General features: G+C 45.5%; 1 protein-coding gene across 3 annotated transcripts in view; it reads right to left on the reverse strand.

Annotated features, from left to right (window-relative positions):
• The window catches only part of LOC137437884 (plexin-B3), a 143,974-nt gene that overhangs the window by 34,823 nt on the left and 86,021 nt on the right, over positions 1-23,130 (reverse strand). For all 3 annotated transcript variants that reach the window (XR_013620986.1, XM_068132583.2, XM_078766310.1), the window contains exons 10-16: positions 22,398-22,491; positions 18,059-18,196; positions 15,165-15,266; positions 14,752-14,842; positions 14,343-14,512; positions 11,050-11,201; positions 10,707-10,827 (exon numbers count right to left, since the gene is read on the reverse strand). Coding sequence is in view for 2 of the 3 variants with exons in the window: in XM_068132583.2 (XP_067988684.2) it covers positions 10,707-10,827; positions 11,050-11,201; positions 14,343-14,512; positions 14,752-14,842; positions 15,165-15,266; positions 18,059-18,196; positions 22,398-22,491 (868 nt within the window). In the remaining variant the exon portion in view is untranslated. The remainder of the gene's footprint in view (positions 1-10,706; positions 10,828-11,049; positions 11,202-14,342; positions 14,513-14,751; positions 14,843-15,164; positions 15,267-18,058; positions 18,197-22,397; positions 22,492-23,130) is intronic.

Below are 23,130 nucleotides of genomic sequence, written 5' to 3' on the forward strand. Positions count from 1 at the left end.
ACTCTCAGAGCGCCGCACGATGACGAGCCGCTCCAGCGTAGCGAACTCCGCTTTAGCTACCGCGAGCTTCGTCGGCTCGAGGCGGCGTGCCCGGGCGTAGACCGGTGGCCCGGCGGTGGGGATGTGGTGTTCCACCCCGTGCTTGACGGCCCCCGCCGAGAAGGTGGGCCGCATGAGGGCCGGGAAGCCGGCGAGGAGCCGGGTGAATTCGTCTGCTGCCGGAAGCGTACAGGTCAACCTGGCCGGAACCAAACCGCTCAGCAAGCCTCTCAGCGAGCCGCTCGATGAGCTGCTCCGGGAGCTGCTCAACGAGCCGGGCAGCGCGCAAGCGAGCGAGCTGAACGTCTCGGCCTGGACGAGCCTTCTGTGCTTTACATCCACCAACAGTCCATTTGCACACAGGAAGTCCGCGCCAAGCAATGCCATGGGCATGTCGGCAGTGACGAACGACCACCGGAAAACCTGCCCTCCGAACCGCAGAGAGAGGCAGCATTTTCCGTATGTGCGAATGGACGTACCGTTGGCAGCAAGCAGCGCGGGGCCCCGGCCCGCGGTTTGCTTGTCGGACGTACCGGCGGGAACGACACTCACCTGCGCTCCCGTGTTGCACAGGTAACGGCGCCCTGACAAGGTGTCCGTTACGAACAGTAGGCTGTTTGAATGGCCGGCGCTCAGTGCCACTACCGAGGGCCGGCCCGGGCGTTTCCCGACCTGCCGAATGAGCACGGCGGGTGACACTGCCGAGCCTCGTGGCCGAACTTGGTGTGAAACCGGCACCAGGCTTGCAGTTTCTTCCACGGCGGCGGAGGTGGGCGTGGCGTGGCGGCCGCCACGAGGCACCCCTCGGAGTAGTGGTGGTCACCCGCAGGAGGTTCAGCAGCCACGCGGTGCGTCGCGTAGTAGGGGTGGTCACCCGCAGGAGGTTCAGCGGCCACGCGGTGCATCGCGTAGTAGGGGTGGTCACCCGCAGCAGTTCTGGGCTCGGAGTAGGGGCGCGCAGCCGCAGCCGCCGCAGCCGCCGCAGCCCCGGGAGCCGCGACGGCCGCACCGAAACTCACCCGCGTGTCTAAAGCCGCGAAGAACTTGTCGGCCTCGGCAGCGAGAGCTCGGGGTTCCGTTATCATGGAACCGGCCAACGCGAGGCGTACTCGTGCCGGCAGCTGGCGTCGAAATAGCGCTCGGAATAGAAAATCCGGGGTTTCGTCGCCCAGCAGTGACAGCATATGATCCATTCGGACTGACGGTCGCGTGTCGCCGAGCTCGGGGAGGTCCAGGAGGCGGTCGGCCCGTGCGTCCACCGTGAGGCCGAATGTGGCGAGGAGGAGACGCTTGATCGCCTCGTACCTGTGGTCGTCCGGCGGGTTCCTCAGGACAGACACGACCCGGGCGGCTGTGCCGGGCCCGAGGGCGGCGACGACGTGGTAGTATCGCGTCGCGTCGCCCGTGATGCGCCGAAGCTGAAACTGGGCTTCGGCCTGCACGAACCAGAGCTCGGCTTGGGCCTCCCAGAACTCAGGAAGCTTGACCGCGTTGATTGCCATTGCTATACGGATGGTCAGCGACGGCTGATCCAACGTCGAGGTCACCAAATGAAGCGCAGTGCTACGCGCGCTACTTGCTTACCAAGGAGGAAGCAGACAACGCGGTAAATTAAAAGAGTCTTTATTGAAAGAGCCCTACTGTAGCACTGGAGTGCTCGGGGCTGCGCGCCCCGTATATATCCCGAGGCCACGCCTACCCCTCAGGCGTGGCCGACGCCCACTTGGTGCGCGGAATGATGCCATCACGCCAGTGAGCTTTCATGTCCGCCACAATGGCCTATTTTACTCCAGGGGGTTCCAGGTTCCAGAATTATAGTAAGATGGTCACAGAGGTGGGCGCAGGGATGGCCCAGCGTAATGACAGAACAGATAAGTCGGACAGCCCCACAGCGGAAACCTGTAAGCCTACACATCTGGAACAAAATAAAAGGGATGATAAGGATGCTATATGTGACAATGAGCAGCTAAACAGGAATGAAAACGATATCCGTTTCTGATCCTGGGGAGATTTGTTCCTCAGAAATAGTTTTGCATCAGGAAGAGAATGACAGATGATGCGTTTGCTTTTGATGAACCGTACTCTACCCCATCAGGTAGTGGGTTTTGTGCCCAAAAGGATGAGGATGTGGACACTGTAGTTACAGAAGGTGAAATTATAAAATTCCTTGATGAAACCTTCAGGAAAATTAATGTTAGAATTCAGGATTATTTCCCAAACCTACATGCTTTTCTAGAAACTACTAGAAACATGATTCGTGAACCCCAGCAAGTTGGGATCTCAGAACCTCAATTTCAGCGGTTGAGGAAGTGTGCCACTAAGGCAGGAAAAGAACTCCAAGAGGAGGAAAATTAATAAAGAATAAATGAAGATAACGTCTCTCAATATAAACGGAGGCCACAGCTGGATGCGGCGTCTCGAGGTGTTACAACTATTTGAGAAAGAAAAGATTGATATTTTCTTGTTACAAGAGACACACATCAACCAATCTTGTGAAGACGAGTGGCGCATAATGTTTAAAGGGTGATTCTTTTTCTCCAGTGCGGTTGAAGAAGCTAAAGCGGAGGTGGCAATAATCTTGCATCCTCGCCTTCAACCATCTGAGATTCACTAAAGAGAGATTTGTAAGGGTTTCTTGATGGTGGTGGATTTTATTAGCAGCAATCAAAAGGTTAGCATTATTAATACTAGGGCATGCCCGTACTATATATATATCTAAAATTATATCCCCCCCCCCCCCCTCTATTTACATGAAATGGTTTGGTCCATGAAATGTTTTGGTCCATTCGCAACGCCAAAGCGAACGGCGAACGCTTTACATAAAATGGTTTGGTCCATGAAATGTTTTGGTCCATTCGCAACGCCAAAGCGAACGGCGAACGGCTTGCGAGTACAGTGACAATCCCCCCCCCCCCCCCCTCTATTTACATGAAATGGTTTTAATTAGTTTTAAAACATAGTTTAACGCCAACATATGGCATGCCCGTACCCGTACTATCCGTAATGGCGCACGCTCTCACAGGAGCTCCGGAAGGTCGCATATCGCAGGAAAGCGAAAGAATCGCAAATTAGTTTTAATTAGTTTTAAAACATCGTTTAACGCCAACATAGCGCCAACATAGTTTGCCGACGGGAAATAAATGAATACGCTCTCAAATGTGCCATCCGAGGCAGAGTCTGTTCGCCACGTTCGGCACACGTGATAGCTCGCTGCTCTCTGATTGGTTGAATCGTTTTTTGGACATAGCTCGGTAACTACTTCTGCGATTAATTTAAAACCTTGAAAATGCACATCCTCGGGTCCCCAGCAATATACCTGGCAAGTTTCAAGTATATCGGACCGGTAGTTGTCGAGAAACAGCGGTCACAGACAAACATACAAACATACAAACAAACACACATACAGAGATTACTGGAATTATAGATAGATGTATTGCCCCAGTGACAGCACTGAAAGGGCTCTATTTCTTCCAAAATTAGCGGATTGTTTAAGCACTGTTGATTTGACTTGTTTAATTTGTATGGGGGGTAGGGGAGGGGACTATAATTGCACACTCAACCCTCGACTGGACAGGAACACTCCTGAGCCACATTCACCCAGTGCAAAGTCCTTGGCACAACTTGTGAAAAAATACAAACTTAGAGATGTATGGCGATTACAAAATCCAAACACCCGTCAATATACAGTCACGTGAAAAAGTAAGTACACCCCATGTAAAGTTTTGACTTTTTCAACATATTTCAACATACAGCTATTTGATCTTCATTTCAACAATATTGATAGATAAAGGTGATATAATATAACAAATATCATGAAACATTTACATTTTGTAGTCCATTGTATAATTTAAATAAACATAAATGCAAATTTCGCATGTGGAAAAAGTAAGTACACCCCTACATTTATCACAACATCAAATCCCTAAAATTAGAATCAGGTGCACCAGCTCAGGTGCAAATGATTAGAACATCGTTAGAGAGGATCTTGGAGGAACCTGTCTTATTTAAACCTCAGACATTTCGTTTGGTTTGCTCTTTGTTGTTGAAGTGTGCGGCGTCACCATGCCGAGATCAAAAGAGCCCTCTGAAGCCTTCACAAAGAAGGTTATAGATGCCTACGAGTCTGGGAAGGGATTTAAAAAGATCTCCAAACAATTTGAAATCAATCATTCGACTGTCCGGAAGATCATCTATAAGTGGAGAAGATTCCAAACAACTGCCAACTTGTTCAGGCCAGGCCGCCCCAGCAAGTTCAGCCCGAGAGCAGACCGCAAGATGCTGAAAGAAGTCTCTAAGAACCCCCAGAATGTCATCATGGGGCCTACAGGTAGCTCTTGCCACTGTTGATGTCAAAGAGCATGAGCCTACCATTAGAAAGAGGCTGCACAAATTTGATCTACATGGGAGGTGTGCCAGGAGGAAATCTTTGCTGTCCAGAAATAACATCAGGGCAAGACTAAAGTTTGCCAGTGAACACCTCGGCAAAGACCAGCACTTCTGCAACAATGTGCTCTGGACAGACGAGTCAAAGGTAGAGCTATTTGGCCACAGTACCAGAAGACATGTTTGGCGAAAACCAACGCCAGCATTTGACCACAAGAACCTGATGCCAACTGGAAAGCATGGTGGTGGAAATATTATGGTTTGGGGCAGCTTTTCTGCATCAGGTCCTGGGCAGCTCACCATCATAGAATCCACTATGAATTCTTCATTGTACCAGAGGGTGCTTGAGGATAATGTGAGGCCATCTGTCGGAAAGTTGAAGCTCAACCGAAGGTGGACCTTGCAACATGACAATGACCCTAAACATACCAGTAAATCCACCAAGGAATGGCTGAAAAGAAAGAAATGGAGGGTTCTGGAATGGCCAAGTCAAAGCCCGGATCTAAATCCCATCGAGATGTTGTGGGGGGATTTGAAACGAGCTTTGCATGCAAGAAACCCCTCAAACATCGCACCGCTGAAAGAATTCTGCATGGAGGAGTCGGCAACAATTTCTCCCAGTCGATGTCAGAGACTGGTAGACAGTTATAAGAAACGCCTACTTGAGGTTGTTTCTGCCAAAGGGGGCAATACCACCTATTAGAGCCATGGGTGTACTTACTTTTTCCACATGCGAAATTTGCATTTATGTTTATTTAAATTATACAATGGACTACAAAATGTAAATGTTTCATGATATTTGTTATATTATATCACCTTTATCTGTCAATATTGTTGAAATGAAGATCAAATAGCTGTATGTTGAAATATGTTGAAAAATTCAAAACTTTACATGGGGTGTACTTACTTTTTCACGTGACTGTACATGGGTGTGCTGTGCAAAAAACCAGTTAACCATGGGTCGACTGGACAGATTGTACGTGAACCAAGGAATGGTGAATCTGGTTAAGAGAACATGTATAACTCCATCTGGCTTTTCTGATCACCATTTGATTGTAATGGATTGTATGTTACCCTATCATTGCTGCAAGAGTGTACACTGGAATTTCAATGTGAAATTGGTACAAGATGAACTTTTTAAAAATGCCTTCAGACTGGTTTGGAAAGGATTAGAAAAGAAAAAGTGTTCCTATGTCAATATGCGACAGTGGTGGGACTGTACCAAATCACAAATTCGGATTTTCTGCCAACAATATTGCTCGTATGCCACCAGTAATACGTCTGGTTTGATAAGTGCTCTAAAAGCAGATGTACTGAAATATGAAAAAGAAGTTGGAACATCTTGGGGAAGTGACCAATATCAGCAGCTGATAGAAAAAAAGACCCTGCTGGCCAACTGGTCAAAGAGCGTGCGGCGGGAGCAATGATTCACCTGCGGATGAGCAGAATACACCTCGAAACTCCAAACAAAGCGTTCTTCAAAATGCAGAAGGCTGCCAACACTTCTCGGCAGATTCAGAGTCTACGCTCTTCCGACGGTGTTCTGACTTGCCAGAGTGACATTAAACATTCACTGCAAGAGTTTTACTCAAACTTGTTTACTCCAAACGTGTTTTACTGACTTCCGCTTCCGGTCTTGCCAGCGAGGTTTCGTTTATTCGCAGCTGTCCACGCTCTCCATCGAAATCGAAGTTAAGTAATTGTTCCCATTTGTATTACCGTTATAACTGTATTTATTTTATGGTGTGTGTACGTATAGTGTGTCCCGAGGAAGATTTTCGGTGCAAATCTTTCATACCTGTATAGAAAATCGTGTTAATTCGTGTCGTGTCTTTTGAGGCCTTGTACAGTGTCCAACCTTGAGGCTTTGTTTTTCTCTCAGCGGTCCGTCGTTTGTGCCCCAATAACTTTCGTTCTCTGTTTTTCCCAGTCTTTTCACCCCATAGCCTCTCTCAAATGTTGTGTTTGTGTGCTTCCTCCCCTTCTCTCCCCATCTTGTCGACCGCTCCCCTTTTTATATACTTTATTTGCTTGTTTGTTTGATTTGTTTGTTTGATAAATGTTAGCTCTTTCACGAGCCTCGACTCTGAATACAAAAAAAAACAAAAAAACTTCAAGAACGGTGGATAAAACGACGGCAAATGAGATGATTGAACTTCTCCCATGTCTCTTTCTGAAGAGCAGCAATTTCAACTGGAATGTGACATTTCTCTTGAGGAGCTCACTACAGCAGTGAAACAACTCGAAGACGGCAAGGTCCCTGGAATTGACGGACTTCCTGCTGAATTTTACAAAGTTTTTTGGAATGTTTTGGGTCCTGCTCTAATGGAGACCTTTCACGAGAGCCTAAATCAGGGGGAATTGCCCCTGAGCTGCAGAAGAGCTGTCTTGTGTTTTCTTCCCAAGAAAGGGGATTTGCAGCAGATTACAAACTGGCGGCCTGTGTCATTGCTAAACACTGACTATAAGATTGTGTCAAAAATGCTTGCAATGTGTCTTAAAAAGGTCATCTCTTTCTTAGTTGGGAATGACCAAACGTATTGCATACCTGAACGATCCATGTATGACAGTGTTTTCTTGGTTAGAGACTTGATTACTATCGGTCAAACTGCGTCGCAGGCTTTTGGGTTATTACTCCTTGATCAGGAGAAAGCTTTTGACAGTGTGGATCACTCATTTTTTGTTTGAAGTTCTTACTAAAGCAGGATTTGGAGAAAAATTCATTTCTTGCATAAAACTTTTATATAACAATGTATCATGCCTGCTAAAAGTAAATAACAGTCTGTGTCATCCTTTCCCCTTTCAGCACAGCATCCGCCAGGGCTGTCCACTGTCAGGCATGTTGTACACACTGTCCATCGAACCTTTACTGGCTCTCCTTCGTACCAACTTATCTGGTTTGTCCTTGTCAAACAATTCCAAAATTGTTACGTCAGCATATGCAGACGACCTGTGTGTTGTGGTTAAAAACCAGGAAGATGTTTTTGAGCTATCCCGGTGTTTTGCCAAATTTGAACTTGCTTCATCAGCAAGAGTAAATTGGAACAAGAGCGTAGCTCTTTCTCTGTACCCAAATACCCTGTCTGCGTCACAGGCTTCACATACAGTTCCCCCAACTCTTCCAGGAGGAATGTTATGGAAAACGGATGGGTTTAAATACTTAGGCATCCATTTGGGAACTACAAGCTATATGAAGAAAAACTGGGATGGTTTCCTAGATAACATTAAGCAGAAATTATCAAAATGCAAAGGGATGCTCCATATCTTGTCACTTAAGGCACGGGTAACGATAATAAACAACCTGGTGCTTCCAATCGTATCGCATAAGATCATAGCACTCCAGCCTCCTCAAGCTCTGATCACCAACATTCAGAGGGGTCTCGTTGACTTTTTCTGGGGAGGCTACCACTGGCTTAAGCCAGATGTGTTGTGCAGACCATGTAATTCAGGTGGTCAAAACCTGGTGCACATCCCTAGTCGAATAATGGCTTTTCGGCTAATGACAATAAAACGTCTGCTATACAGTGAGGTTGTGCCCTGGCGTCCACTCACGAATAGCTTGCTCAGGCAAGTAGGTGGAATGGACTATGACCGGGAACTTTTCCTTATGGACTTGAAGCAGGTCGAAAGAGCTCGGCTCCCTGCATTTCATCGGTCTCTCCTGAACACCTGGCAAGCTCTAGGAGTGCAGCAGTTGGAGATCTCTTACGATCCCAGGAAGTTTGTGCATGAGCCATTGTTCCAAAAGTCATTATTCGCTGAAGTATCTACCAGCCAAGCTTTTATGGAACATTTTACGAACAATGGGATTAATAAAGTGCGAGATCTTATGGAACTATCCTTGAAGCGATGGTTGTCTGCCAGCACTGTTTCTGGAAAAATTGGCTTGCGTTCAATTAGAATAGTGAGCAGGGTCATAAAGATTGTATCCCAGACTTTTTTAGATTTAAATATTTGGTGGAATGGGGCAAATTAAGAAGTAGATTTTCGTTTAACCTTCCCTGAACTCTCAGTCACTGCCCAAGAACAGCATGGTGTGTTTTCCTCTAACAACTTCTTTCTCCAACTTCTTTCCTGGAAGTCCTTGCAGTGTCCAAGTGTTTTATACTTCTCCAACCCCCCCCCCCCCCCTCCTCACACGCCTCCTCCCCCCAAGCCCTCTCCCTCCCACAGATCTCTCGATGTCCCTGCTCTCAAATGTTGTGTTTGTGTCCTTCCCTCTCTCTCCCCATCTTGTCTACTGCTCCCCTTATTTTGTGTTTTATGTGTCGGTTTGACCTTTTGTGTGATTAATGTTAGCTCTTTCACGAGCCTCGATCTTGCATACAAAAAAAAAAAATCTCTTATCTTCCCCTATCCAAAACCTTGATCTTTTCTACACCCGTTAATTCACCCCAGATCCACTTTATTTGAAAAAACCAACTTCTTTCCTGGAAGTCCTAGCAGTGTCCATGTGGTTTTTTGGGGGGTTTTTTACCTCTTATGTTTTGGGAGCTTATGTTTTCACCCCTGCCTGGTTGTCTGTCTGAGCAAGATATCGCAAAAGGTTGAGGACAGATTTGGATGAAATTTGGAGGAGAAGTTGGGTCTGTGACGAGGCCAAATCAATTCGATTTTGGTGAAGATCCAGATCCGGAACTGGAACAGACAATTATTTTAAGTTATTCTTCACCATTGAGTGATGGAGCAAAAACTGACATATAGTACGATATCTCAAAAAGTTGTAGACGTAATCGAACAAAATTTGGTGGACAAGTTGGGTGTGTGACAAGGCCAAATAGATTAGAATTTGGTGAAGATCAGAATCCGGATACGAGTTTTTTAAATTATAAAGTGATTGTTCACCATTGAGTGATGTTGAGACATGTTGAATGGAGAAGTTGGATCAGACTCGGCAACGGTTGCTAGAGTGACATGTGCATGGAAGAAGTTTCGGGAACTGAGTGGCGTGCTGATGAGGAGGGAAGTGTCGTTGAAGCTGAAGGGAAAGGTGTATGTTGCATGTGTGAGAAGTGTTATGATTTATGGGAGCGAGACATGGGTAATGAACGTAGAGCAGCAACGAAGGCTGGAAAGGGTGGAAATGCGAATGGTTCGGTGGATGTGCTGAGTATCGTCGAGAGAGAGAGGAAGACAAATGATGAATTGTGAAAGATGATGGGAATAGAGCCTGTGATTGATGCTGTGAAGAGGAACAGGTTGAGATGGTTTGGTCATGTGTTGAGGAAGGATGAAAGTGACTGGTTGAGAAGAGTGATGGAAACGAATGTAGAAGGAAGTAGAGGACGGGGAAGACCGAGAAAGACTTGGCTAAAGATGGTGGAAGAAGAAATGCGGGCAAGGGGGTTACCAAGGAGAGATGCAGAAAATAGGGCAAAATGGAGAAGATCGTCATGGGGCCCGCAAGGCTAACCCCCACTCTAGCAGGGAAAATGGTCTTAAAATGCCTGTTGCTGTTGTTGTTGCTGTTGTTGTTCACCATTGAGTGATAGATGCCAAAAACGATAAACAACATATTTCAAAAAGGTTGTCGACAACTTATGACGAAACTAGGTGGAAAAGTTGGGTAAGTGACAAGAACAAGCCGATTCGATTTTGGTTCAGGTCCGAATCCAGATCTGGTCTATCAGTGGGATACAAAACGGAAACTGTTCAACCTGGCGGAGGTTTGCGCTCTACCGAGTGCCTTTCTAGTTTGAAATGTAACATGGACAAAATTGATTAGCTGTACGCAAAATATTCATTTATGATCACCGAAATTAAGTTGGCAATGACATCATGAATTAAGGTCAGAGCGAGACATATGCAGAGAAATAAGGAGAATGGTATTCAAAGAGGATCCACAGCAATTTCGCAATACACTGTTTGGCAAAATAGCAAGAGCGAGAATTTCAGATCTGCTACAGTCAACCCATCACATGAGAGGAACCTCCACAATTACTCACGTCTGTAACAAAATTACAGGAAGGGTGAAGATGTGGGTTCTTGGTTCAGTGGTTCTGTACTGCCGAAACGAGGAAGGTTCAGGACTGCCGAAGCGGTTTCTTGGCAAAGGTTATAGCTAGGTGGTTTGCCATTGCCTTCCCATCAGTAGTTTGGGAATTGTGCCAGCGATATCTCACCTACTCTTCATGAAGAACATGAGATCTTAAACATCCACCAACTAATGCTGGCAGATGGCCCAGTTTAACGTCCATCCTAGGGACAGCACACACTGATGAATCACGCTGCCTGTGAAACACCAGGATGACAGTTTATAGCTGGGTCGGTCTTAGAAGGCTCACCTCAAATGTAAAATTATCAGTCGTCGAAGCTCGGACTTGTTGCTTGGAAACTGGAAGGCGAACGTCCAACTCCAAAGGGCCTGAGATGGGCCTCACTGCCTCCTCGGTTACACATACCACCCTGTGTGACCATATCGGCAATCAAAAGGATACACAGATGGTCATGATAACATCAACAGGCCTTGAAATAAGCTGTCAGATTCTGCACACACAGAACATGGACGTTCGAGACACAATCACTTTCGCAAGCCTACCTACACGGTCTCCACCAATTAAATAACCTGAAGAATTTATTCAAAACATGCGCGTGATTTTTCAATACGCAAAACCTGTGTGATCGTACCTCTGTGAAATCCGATAGCTGCTGATAGTCACATTGCAGCGAACCCCAGCGATGACTACAGGGTCCTGTATGTCGTTGGCCTTTTGGCCGAGGTCTGTTCCACATATGGTGACCTTTGTTCCCCCATCAGTGGGACCTCGCTTTGGTTCAAACTGCGAAGTGATTTCACAACGAATGAACAATTGGAACTCATCACTTCACACTCAAGCACGAAAATGAAAGAGAGAGAATGTGAAGAGAGCACAGAAAAAGAGTAAACAGACATATATGTATATATTGTTTCACGAGTTATCAAGTGACCACTATATTCGTTATGTGTATGCGTCTGTTTGTGTGTGTGTGTGTGTGTGTGTGTGTGTGTGTGTGTGTGTGTGTGTGTGTGTGTGTGTGTGTGTGTGTGTGTGTGTGTGTGTGTGTGTGTGTGTGTGTGTGTGTGTGTGTGTGTGTGTGTGTGTGTGTGTGTGTGTGTCGGACTGTCCGCAGCATAACTACCCGATGATATCATCCGATCTTGATGAAACTTGGGTAGAAGGTTGATATCGTGATCTAGTTGTGTCCTGCCTAGAGTGGGCGTATTGCGCCCATTGTGGGCGGAGCCACGCCCGAAAAAGATGTCTTTTTAGGGGGTAATCGAGTTCAAGCTACATCTTCTCCGAGGGGTTTGGTGGAATCTGACAGGGGTTTCGATATTTGGTTAGGCCAATGTCATGTGTCTAGCCCCACGGAGCTCGATTTTTCATTTATTTTATTTTTTTCGTTTTTTTTTTTCTTTTTTTCTTTTTTCATTTCATTTTTCACCGAATTTTCGGTATTGTGCAGCTAACTAACCTCATAACCGATTATACATTATTTTCTATCTCATTTCAAGATCAGTAACCTTCGTTTTGACATTTCCGGGCCTGGCCTGTCCGGGCCTGTTTCGGTTATAGTCCGTCCTTTGTCATTGAATACCGCTCGCTCGTGAACCATCGTCGTCTCCTGACTTGTTCTTTTTTTACAAGGCTCTTCTTGCTAAACAGTTGCATCGGCTACACCTTTTTGGCATGAACTTCGATATACAGCCCCCCTATCGGGCTTATAGGAATGTATTGCAGCCAGTACTGGGAAGATAATGGGCTTACCTAAAATGGAGGGACTGAACTAACAATTGCTATTGGTCTGTAATGGTAAAACATATATGCAGATGAATACCAAGAAAACATACCAAGTAAAACATATCAAGTAAAAAGGTATTTTGAATTAAACGTTTGAATGAGGATAATAACATAAGCCGCTTGGCTCTTCAGAGAACGTTGCCTTCTAGTGATTGTAAATATATGAATGAAATTGAATGTTTTATACTATATTTTCATTCCTTCTGCCGGACATGTATTCCGCTACTCTGTCTGACCTTCCTTCTGGTATCTGCAACTTGCACGTCGGCAAATCCGCATGCATTGTTCGGTACACAGCGAGACTATTCAAGGATGAATGATGTGAAAATATAGAATTTTCTGCTACTCTATATAGATTTATTTCATCGATAGAGATGTACTTAGTCTATGTAGATTTAGATGGGGTGGGGATTTGAAGTTGTTGGAGAAGCAGGTCAAAGTGAAAAACCATCTTGGGGGAGTGAACACTCTCGAAGACAAGTTTGAGCACCATGTGTGAAAAAGGATGTGACTGGTAAATCAGAAGAAACACAGACAGTAGGGGGTGATGCTGGTAATGGGGGTTGAGTTTGGGGCAGGAGCTATCCTGGGGGAGTGGACATTCTTTCATCATGCCAAGTGAATGAGCGAGTCCCATGGGTGAAAGGGTGTACTAGTGCAGCAGATAAACACAACAATTGTGCATTTTATGAGAAAAGCATGAAATTTCTAACATAGTTAGTGCATACCATAAGGTTTATTTTCAGATGTGGAGGGAAGTCAGATTTGACCTCTGAGAACCGTGAGAGGTCAAATCCAAAATGGCCGCCATATACATATACATACATACAGTGTTGCCAGAAAAAGTAACATATTGCTTCGGGTTAGGGGTATTTTTGTCAGTTGCTGTAATAGGTTGCTTGTTTCTGTGATGAGTTATACAAATCATTTGCTTTCATACAGCGACTTCAGAAGTATTCATACCCCTTCACTTTTTCACATTTTGTTGTGTTACAGCCTGAATTTTAAATGGATTAAATTTCATTTTTGTCTGACCACTCTCCTATAAAGCCTCGATTTGTGAAGGAGACCGTTGTCCTTCCGGCAGGTTCTCCCATCTCAGCCAAGGAACTCTGTAGTTCTGTCCGAATGGTCATTGGGTTCTCAATCACCTCCCTGATCAAGGTCCTTCTTACCTGGTTGCTCAGTTTGGTCGGACGGCCAGCTCTAGAAAGAGTCTGGGTAGTTCCATATTCTTTCCATTATCTAATGGTGGAGCTCACTGTGCTCTTGGGAACTTTCATCACTCTAGAAATGGTTTCATACCATTCCCCAGGTCTATGCCTCTTCACAATTATATCTCGGAGTTCTACGGACATTTCCTTGGACTTCATTGTAGAGTTTCTGCTCTGACATGCACCGCCAACTGTGGGACCTTATATAGAAAGGTGTGTTTCTTTCTAAGTCATGTTCAAATAATTGAATTGGCCACATGTGGACTCCAATCAAGTTGTAGAGACATCTCAAGGATGATCAAAGGAAATTGGATGCACCTGAGCTCAATTTAGAATGTCATAGCAAAGGGGTTGAATACTTCTTTACTCAGAATATTTCAGCCTTTCATTTTTAATTATTTTGTAAAGATTTCTCAAAAAGAATTCCACGTTGTCATTATGGAATATTATGTGTAGATCAGTGACAAAAAATCTCAATTTAATCCATTTTAAATTCAGGATGTCACAACGAAATGTGAAAAACGTCAAGGGGTGTGAATACTTTCTGAAGGCACTGCATGTAGCATTTATATATGTCTTTATAATATTTGGCTCATATACCTTATTTCTCCTTGTTGCAGGTTATTTTTGTTTTAAACAGTGAAACACCCATCATAACTTAATTTTTTCTGGGCAACCATGTATATATTTATATACACGAGCACAAATGTGGTTGTGATTGTGCACGCTCGCACGTACACACACACATAAACACACTCATACACACTCATACATATACACACACAAGAAGTTGGATACTTTGAGACCTATGCGGGCTTTGTTCCACCTTCTGAAACCCACATATGGAGATGAAAATGATCACCGACACAGTTGAATCCAATGTTGTGTGCGTAGAGGTGAAGTGGGCTCAGGTGAAAAGACTCACACTGATGATGTTAGGTGGGGGGCAATCTCCACTGGCTGCAGTATCACCATTGCATTGAGTCTCGTACATGCAGTCAGCAGAAGATTTACACCATTCGCACCGCAGGACATCATCCGAGGCTTGGCATTGACTACAGTCCGAATGGGTCCTTTTACAGTCATAAAAGGTCACTTCAAATCACCGACACACGATCAGACAGTGGGGACAGGATTACTCATCTGTCTGTAGTATTTCGTTTTATTGAATATAGCATTATGTTTGCTTGTCAATTTTAAAGTTGATCGTACGAAGCAAAATGTGAAAGGGGAATGTTGTTGCGCAAAAATATTTTACGAATATTCAAGCCAAGTTGTTTGAAACAGTTTTTAGGATGAATAACTGGGAACAAGAAAGTGTTTGACAGTCTCACCATTGTATCCAGCATTGTCTAACCTCTTGCCTGACTCCCACTGTACGTTTAGTGAGGCCTTGTAGTACAGGCTCTTGCTCGAGAAAGAAAACTGCATTGGGTGTGGAAAATAAGGAACAGCAATCGCAACCCTTAAACCACCCTGAAAACAATGACATTGTACTCACAGTCTCCCTATTGACATAACATTTATGTTCTGTATTTTGGGATTTCACCGACGTACCCACAGCATTACGCTGAACTACGTCATTAAAACAAATATATGATTACGTTTAGTGATAAAAAATAAATTGTGTTGATTCTGTTTGTTATTGCCAACCAGTTAATTCACAAATTGATTTAACAAGTCTAACAGGTGTAATGTGCGGCCTAAAAAAACCCAAAAAAAACATGGTTTGTAAACTCACACCGACCTCAGATTCTTCGCAATGGTAAAAGGTTTTTCCATTTTCACTGCCGTTGCGGTTTCCCTTCAGGTGAGTGGTGTTACCTTCGATCATCACATCGCACTGAACCTGCCATATATCAATGAGAAACACGCACAGCCAGTGAATAACTCGCAAGTCAACCTGTAACACACCTTAGAACCTCCACGAACATGAAGCCATCACTGATGGAAGTGACAAGAACGTTCCTGAAATACGAACAAAGTACGCTAATTAGCCCGTCCTCTGCACAGCAGATCATTTCTGTGTGTGATCTACTGATGTACCATCTATTGATGTGGATCCATGATCGAGGTTGTGGATCCGCCGTTTGGAGAGGTCCTGGGCTGAAAGGATCGAAACCTCGAGGAAGAACGGTGCCCAGCTGATGATCCGTGCAGTCGGGGAACTAGTCAATTGCTTACGGGTTAAGGTTCTTGCTTTAGGTGGAGAAACTATGTTTGAGGTTTACAATTTAAATAAAGTTGAATATGGAATGTTGTAAAATTAACATCATTTTCAACAATCCTTTAAATTATGTATATTTAAGTTTAGGAACAACCGATACTGTACAATTAATTAAGTGTGTGTGTGTGTGTGTGTGTGTGTGTGTGTGTGTGTGTGTGTGTGTGTGTGTGTGTGTGTGTGTGTGTGTGTGTGTCTGTGAATAAAAGAGAGAGATAGAATTTTGAGGAACAGAAATGAAAAAATGAGATGTGTGTGTGTGTGTGTGTGTGTGTGTGTATGTGTGTGTGTGTGTGTGTGTGTGTGTGTGTGTGTGTGTGTGTGTGTGTGTATGTGTGTGTGTGTGTGTGTGTGTGTGTGTGTGTGTGTGTGTGTGTGTGTGTGTGTGTGTGTGTGTCTGTGAATAAAAGAGAGATAGAATTTTGAGGAACAGAAATGAAAAAATGAGATTGTGTGTGTGTGTGTGTGTGTGTGTGTGTGTGTGTGTGTGTGTGTGTGTGTGTGTGTGTGTGTGTCTGTGAATAAAAGAGAGAGATAGAATTTTGAGGAACAGAAATGAAAAAATGAGATGTGTGTGTGTGTGTGTGTGTGTGTGTGTGTGTGTGTGTGTGTGTGTGTGTGTGTGTGTGTGTGTGTGTGTGTGTGTCTGTGAATAAAAGAGAGAGATAGAATTTTGAGGAACAGAAATGAAAAAATGAGATGTGTGTGTGTGTGTGTGTGTGTGTGTGTATATGTGTGTGTGTGTGTGTGTGTGTGTATATGTGTGTGTGTGTGTGTGTGTGTGTGTGTGTGTGTGTGTGTGTGTGTGTGTGTGTGTGTGTGTGTGTGTGTGTGTGTGTGTGTGTGTGTGTGTGTGTGTGTGTGTGTCTGTGAATAAAAGAGAGATAGAATTTTGAGGAACAGAAATGAAAAAATGAGATTGTGTGTGTGTGTGTGTGTGTGTGTGTGTGTGTGTGTGTGTGTGTGTGTGTGTGTGTGTGTGTGTGTGTGTGTGTGTGTGTGTGTGTGTGTGTGTCAGGGCCGTAACTTTTTTTAACCATTTGAGCTATTTCATCAAATTTTCACCAAAGCTCTAGTATGATAATACAGAGAAGGAAGATTAAGAATTTTGCCAAAAAGTTAAATGTCAGCGTCACTAAAATCATCCATTTTCATCCAATTGACCTGAAATTTAAATTTACCAATTGAGTTTTGTCATCAAATTTTCAACAAAGTTTTATTATGAAAATATGGAGAAGGCAAATTAATAATTTAGTCAAAAGATCAAAGGTGAGCATCAAATAAAGTCGTCAATTCTTATCCGATTTTGACCTGAAATTTTAAGAATTTGCATATTGGGTCACAGAATTGGTTCACCAATCAAAAGCTACAAGTTGATTGTTTATTTTTTAGATCAAAAGGTCAAAGGTCAAGTTTGCATAAAATTGCCAATTTTCTCCCAATTGATCTGAAATTTAAAGAATTTGCATATTGGGTCACTAAATTGGTTCACCAATCAAAAGGCAGAAGACTATTGTTGTTTTAGATCAAAAGGTCAAAGGTCAAGTTTGCATAAACCATCAAACCTTCCTCGAATTGACCTGAAATTTAAAAAATTTGCAGGTCACAGAATTGGTTCACCAATCAAAAGCTAGAAGGTGATTTTTTTTTTTTTTACATCTAAAGCTCAAAGTTAAAGGCTCCATGAAATCATCAATTTTAATTTTGTATTTTTTTTAACAGTTTTCGTTATTTGGAGCATGTGGAAGAAGAAGACGTCTGAATACAAACAGACGCAGACGGGCTTTGCATTTTCAGATGCTTTCTAGTTCGTACTGCACAAGTTCCCTGTGATAAACACCAATACAAACAACTGATTAATTTTTTCAACGAATCAATATCTCGGAAATAAAACTTTTTAATCTCACTACAGAAAAATTTGAAAGTGCACATTTATAAAAACATATTGAAATTGTATGACAACGGGAATGCCTGCTTGGAAGCTATCTACAATTTCTGTACCCAAGGGTGGAAGAACAGAGTGGTGGAGAAAGTTAATGATGAAAACAGCATCAAGAAACAAAGAGTGGGGGTGGGGGGAGAGGTGAATAGAGGAGATGCATAGATAGGGGAGTGCAGGAGGAGGGGAAGGACACCGAGGGGAGGTTAGGAGGAGATAGGGTGTCATGGGAAAAAGAAAGAACACATGTATGGGATAAATTATGGGATTGGAGGTTTTTGCACATGTGCTTGGTTGTATTGACAAGATAACCCAGTGAAAGGAGGAGGGACTCCCAAAAGAGATAACGAGCAATGCAGTCGCCACCGTGGTCTGGATTGACATCCATACACAAAGGTCATGTTGCCATGGGTAGGAAGACATTGCTTAAAACATAGTTGGATCACAAAATAAAAAATGGTTGCATTCAATCACTCACAGTGGCAGGAGGATTGTGAAGGTTATTGACAGCAAATTGAATATCCCATGGAATCCCAACAGGAATGTAATAAGAGGTGGAAGACTCATGAATTCCAGAAATTGTTGGACAAAGGCTTGGTTGACCATGCTGTACATACTGGGAGCAAAGAAACATCGTATCAATGTTTCACCATCACTTTAGTCAGTGCACAACCACATCAAACATAGCCGCAGCACAACTACAACAATACAGCAGTTGCACCGGCACATCAAAGAAGCCACGGGACTGACACACCAACACAGCTGTGGTACTGCTCTACCAACGTAGCCGCAGTACATGCACATCAATGCAGCTGCAGGACTGACACACCAACATAGCCACAGCAAAGACACACCAACAAGGCCGCGGTAACGCGAAACCAACACAGCCATGGCAGCCACACACCAACACAGCCATGGCAGCAACACACCAACACAGCCATGGCAGCAACATACCAACACAGCCATGGCAGCAACACACCAACATAGCCATGGCAGCCACACACCAACATAGCCATGGCAGCAACACACCAACACAACCATGGCAGCCACACACCAACACAGCCATGGCAGCAACACACCAACACAGCCATGGCAGCAACACACCAACACAGCCATGGCAGCAACACACCAACATAGTCATGGCAGCCACACACCATCATAGCCATGGCAGCAACACACCAACACAGCCATGGCAGCCACACACCAACACAGCCATGGCAGCCACACACCAACACAGCCATGGCAGCCACACACCAACATAGCCATGGCAGCCACACACCAACATAGCCATGGCAGCAACACACCAACACAGCCATGGCAGCAACACACCAACACAGCCATGGCAGCCACACACCAACATAGCCATGGCAGCCACACACCAACATAGCCATGGCAGCCACACACCAACATAGCCATGGCAGCCACACACCAACATAGCCATGGCAGCCACACACCAACATAGCCATGGCAGCCACACACCAACATAGCCATGGCAGCGACATACCAACATAGCCATGGCAGCCACACACCATCATAGCCATGGCAGCAACACACCAACATAGCCATGGCAGCCACACACCAACATAGCCATGGCAGCCACACACCAACATAGCCATGGCAGCCACACACCAACATAGCCATGGCAGCGACATACCAACATAGCCATGGCAGCCACACACCATCATAGCCATGGCAGCCACACACCAACATAGCCATGGCAGCCACACACCAACATAGCCATGGCAGCGACATACCAACATAGCCATGGCAGCCACACACCATCATAGCCATGGCAGCAACACACCAACACAGCCATGGCAACCACACACCAACACAGCCATGGCAGCCACACATCAACATAGCCATGGCAGCCACACACCAACATAGCCATGGCAGCAACACACCAACACAGCCATGGCAGCCACACACCAACATAGCCATGGCAGCCACACACCAACATAGCCATGGCAGCCACACACCAACATAGCCATGGCAGCAACACACCAACACAGCCATGGCAGCAACACACCAACACAGCCATGGCAGCCACACACCAACACAGCCATGGCAGCCACACACCAACATAGCCATGGCAGCCACACACCAACATAGCCATGGCAGCCACACACCAACATAGCCATGGCAGCCACACACCAACATAGCCATGGCAGCCACACACCAACATAGCTATGGCAGCCACACACCAACATAGCCATGGCAGCCACACACCAACATAGCCATGGCAGCCACACACCAACATAGCCATGGCAGCCACACACCAACATAGCCATGGCAGCCACACACCAACATAGCCATGGCAGCAACACACCAACACAGCCATGGCAGCAACACACCAACACAGCCATGGCAGCCACACACCAACATAGCCATGGCAGCCACACACCAACATAGCCATGGCAGCCACACACCAACATAGCCATGGCAGCAACACACCAACACAGCCATGGCAGCAACACACCAACACAGCCATGGCAGCCACACACCAACATAGCCATGGCAGCCACACACCAACACAGCCATGGCAGCAACACACCAACACAGCCATGGCAGCCACACACCAACACAGCCATGGCAGCCACACACCAACATAGCCATGGCAGCCACACACCAACATAGCCATGGCAGCAACACACCAACACAGCCATGGCAGCAACACACCAACACAGCCATGGCAGCCACACACCAACATAGCCATGGCAGCCACACACCAACATAGCCATGGCAGCCACACACCAACATAGCCATGGCAGCCACACACCAACATAGCCATGGCAGCCACACACCAACATAGCCATGGCAGCCACACACCAACATAGCCATGGCAGCCACACACCAACATAGCCATGGCAGCCACACACCAACATAGCCATGGCAGCCACACACCAACATAGCCATGGCAGCCACACACCAACATAGCCATGGCAGCAACACACCAACACAGCCATGGCAGCAACACACCAACACAGCCATGGCAGCCACACACCAACATAGCCATGGCAGCCACACACCAACATAGCCATGGCAGCCACACACCAACATAGCCATGGCAGCAACACACCAACACAGCCATGGCAGCAACACACCAACATAGCCATGGCAGCCACACACCAACACAGCCATGGCAGCAACACACCAACACAGCCATGGCAGCCACACACCAACACAGCCATGGCAGCCACACACCAACATAGCCATGGCAGCCACACACCAACATAGCCATGGCAGCAACACACCAACACAGCCATGGCAGCAACACACCAACACAGCCATGGCAGCCACACACCAACATAGCCATGGCAGCCACACACCAACATAGCCATGGCAGCCACACACCAACATAGCCATGGCAGCCACACACCAACATAGCCAATAGCCATGGCAGCCACACACCAACATAGCCATGGCAGCGACATACCAACACAACTGCGGTAATGACACAGCCCCTGTGCAATCACATGGACACAGCCCCTGTACAATCACATGGACACAGCCCCTGTACAATCACATGGACACAGCCCCTGTACAATCACATCGACACAGCCCCTGTACAATCACATCGACACAGCCCCTGTACAATCACATGGACACAGCCCCTGTACAATCACATCAACACAGCCCCTGTACAATCACATGGACACAGCCCCTGTACAATCACATGGACACAGCCCCTGTACAATCACATCGACACAGCCCCTGTACAATCACATGGACACAGCCCCTGTACAATCACATCAACACAGCCCCTGTACAATCACATCGACACAGCCCCTGTACAATCACATGGACACAGCCCCTGTACAATCACATGGACACAGCCCCTGTACAATCACATGGACACAGACCCTGTACAATCACATGGACACAGCCCCTGTACAATCACATCAACACAGCCCTGTACAATCACATCGACACAGCCCCTGTACAATCACATGGACACAGCCCCTGTACAATCACATGGACACAGCCCCTGTACAATCACATGGACACAGCCCCTGTACAATCACATCGACACAGCCCCTGTACAATCACATGGACACAGCCCCTGTACAATCACATCGACACAGCCCCTGTACAATCACATCGACACAGCCCCTGTACAATCACATCGACACAGCCCCTGTACAATCACATGGACACAGCCCCTGTACAATCACATCGACACAGCCCCTGTACAATCACATCGACACAGCCCCTGTACAATCACATCGACACAGCCCCTGTACAATCACATCGACACAGCCCCTGTACAATCACATCGACACAGCCCCTGTACAATCACATCGACACAGCCCCTGTACAATCACATCGACACAGCCCCTGTACAATCACATCGACACAGCCCCTGTACAATCACATCGACACAGCCCCTGTACAATCACATCAACACAGCCCCTGTACAATCACATCGACACAGCCCCTGTACAATCATGCAATCAAGGACTCTGAGAATTTGCACAGTAAATACCAACTTAAGCAGGTAGAACAAGGAGAAAAATAAATCAGCAAAACAATAAATGGTATTTATTGGGATCTCTTGGACTTCCCTTCAAAATGGAAAACATTGCTGAGCATGTATCAATTTGTAGGGACATTTTTTTTTTTTTGTATACTGAATCGAGGCTCGTGAAAGAGCTAAAAGTAATACTTCAAGTAATACCAAGACATTCCAAGTAATACTTCACTCACTGCACAGCAAAATTGTAACCAAATCTCAACGGAATAGTCCATGGAACAGTCTGACAAGAAGAGGTTAAACAATCAGATAAAGAGAAAAAAATTTAAAATAACAGCCAAACCTGGTCATCAGCCGAGCATGTCCCAAGGTGTGTGCAATGGTGACTTTTCACACACCAATTACAACTCCACTGTCTTCCCACACAGTGACGGCACCTGCACGATGATAGAAAATGCCATATTACATCCAGGTATTTCTGTTTCACATTCTTTGCCCCAACATGAAGATTTATTTGTAGTTTTGCAACTCCTGACAAAACACTTCCTCATTCCAGGCTTGTGGCAACACATTTGCTCGTGATTATTCGAGAAGGTTCTGGGTGTCTCGTTGGGATTCCATAATGGTGGATTGTGCCCTCATCGCTCCATCTCAAGCAGATAGTGCGTTATTACTCCCGCCAGGGGTAATGCATTCGATCGTGTCCGTCCATGTGTGACTGTGTGTGTGTGTGTTCGTGTGATTGTGAACAAGATATCTGGAATTCTGGAAAAGTTCTGAACGGATTTGGATGAAAGTTGGTGGGATGATTGCCCTTGGGATAAGGAAGAATTGATTAGTTTTTGGTGAAGCTCAGGATATTATTCCGGATCCAGGAATTTTGTGAAGGATTGTTTACCATTGGAAGATAGGGCTCATTTTTTTTTTTACATTATCTTCTATATATTCTATATTTAACATTGTGATATGAAAATAGTTTTCATATTTGTTGTAAATGTAGTTTAAACTTGTGGTTATGCGTTAGAGCGGTGTATTTTGTTAGCAGCGTCGTCTTCAATGTTCATTTTATTTTTTCT

This window comes from Myxine glutinosa, chromosome 12 (assembly GCF_964187855.1).
Source record: "Myxine glutinosa chromosome 12, kmMyxGlut1.1, whole genome shotgun sequence".
Classification (NCBI taxonomy): domain Eukaryota; kingdom Metazoa; phylum Chordata; class Myxini; order Myxiniformes; family Myxinidae; genus Myxine; species Myxine glutinosa.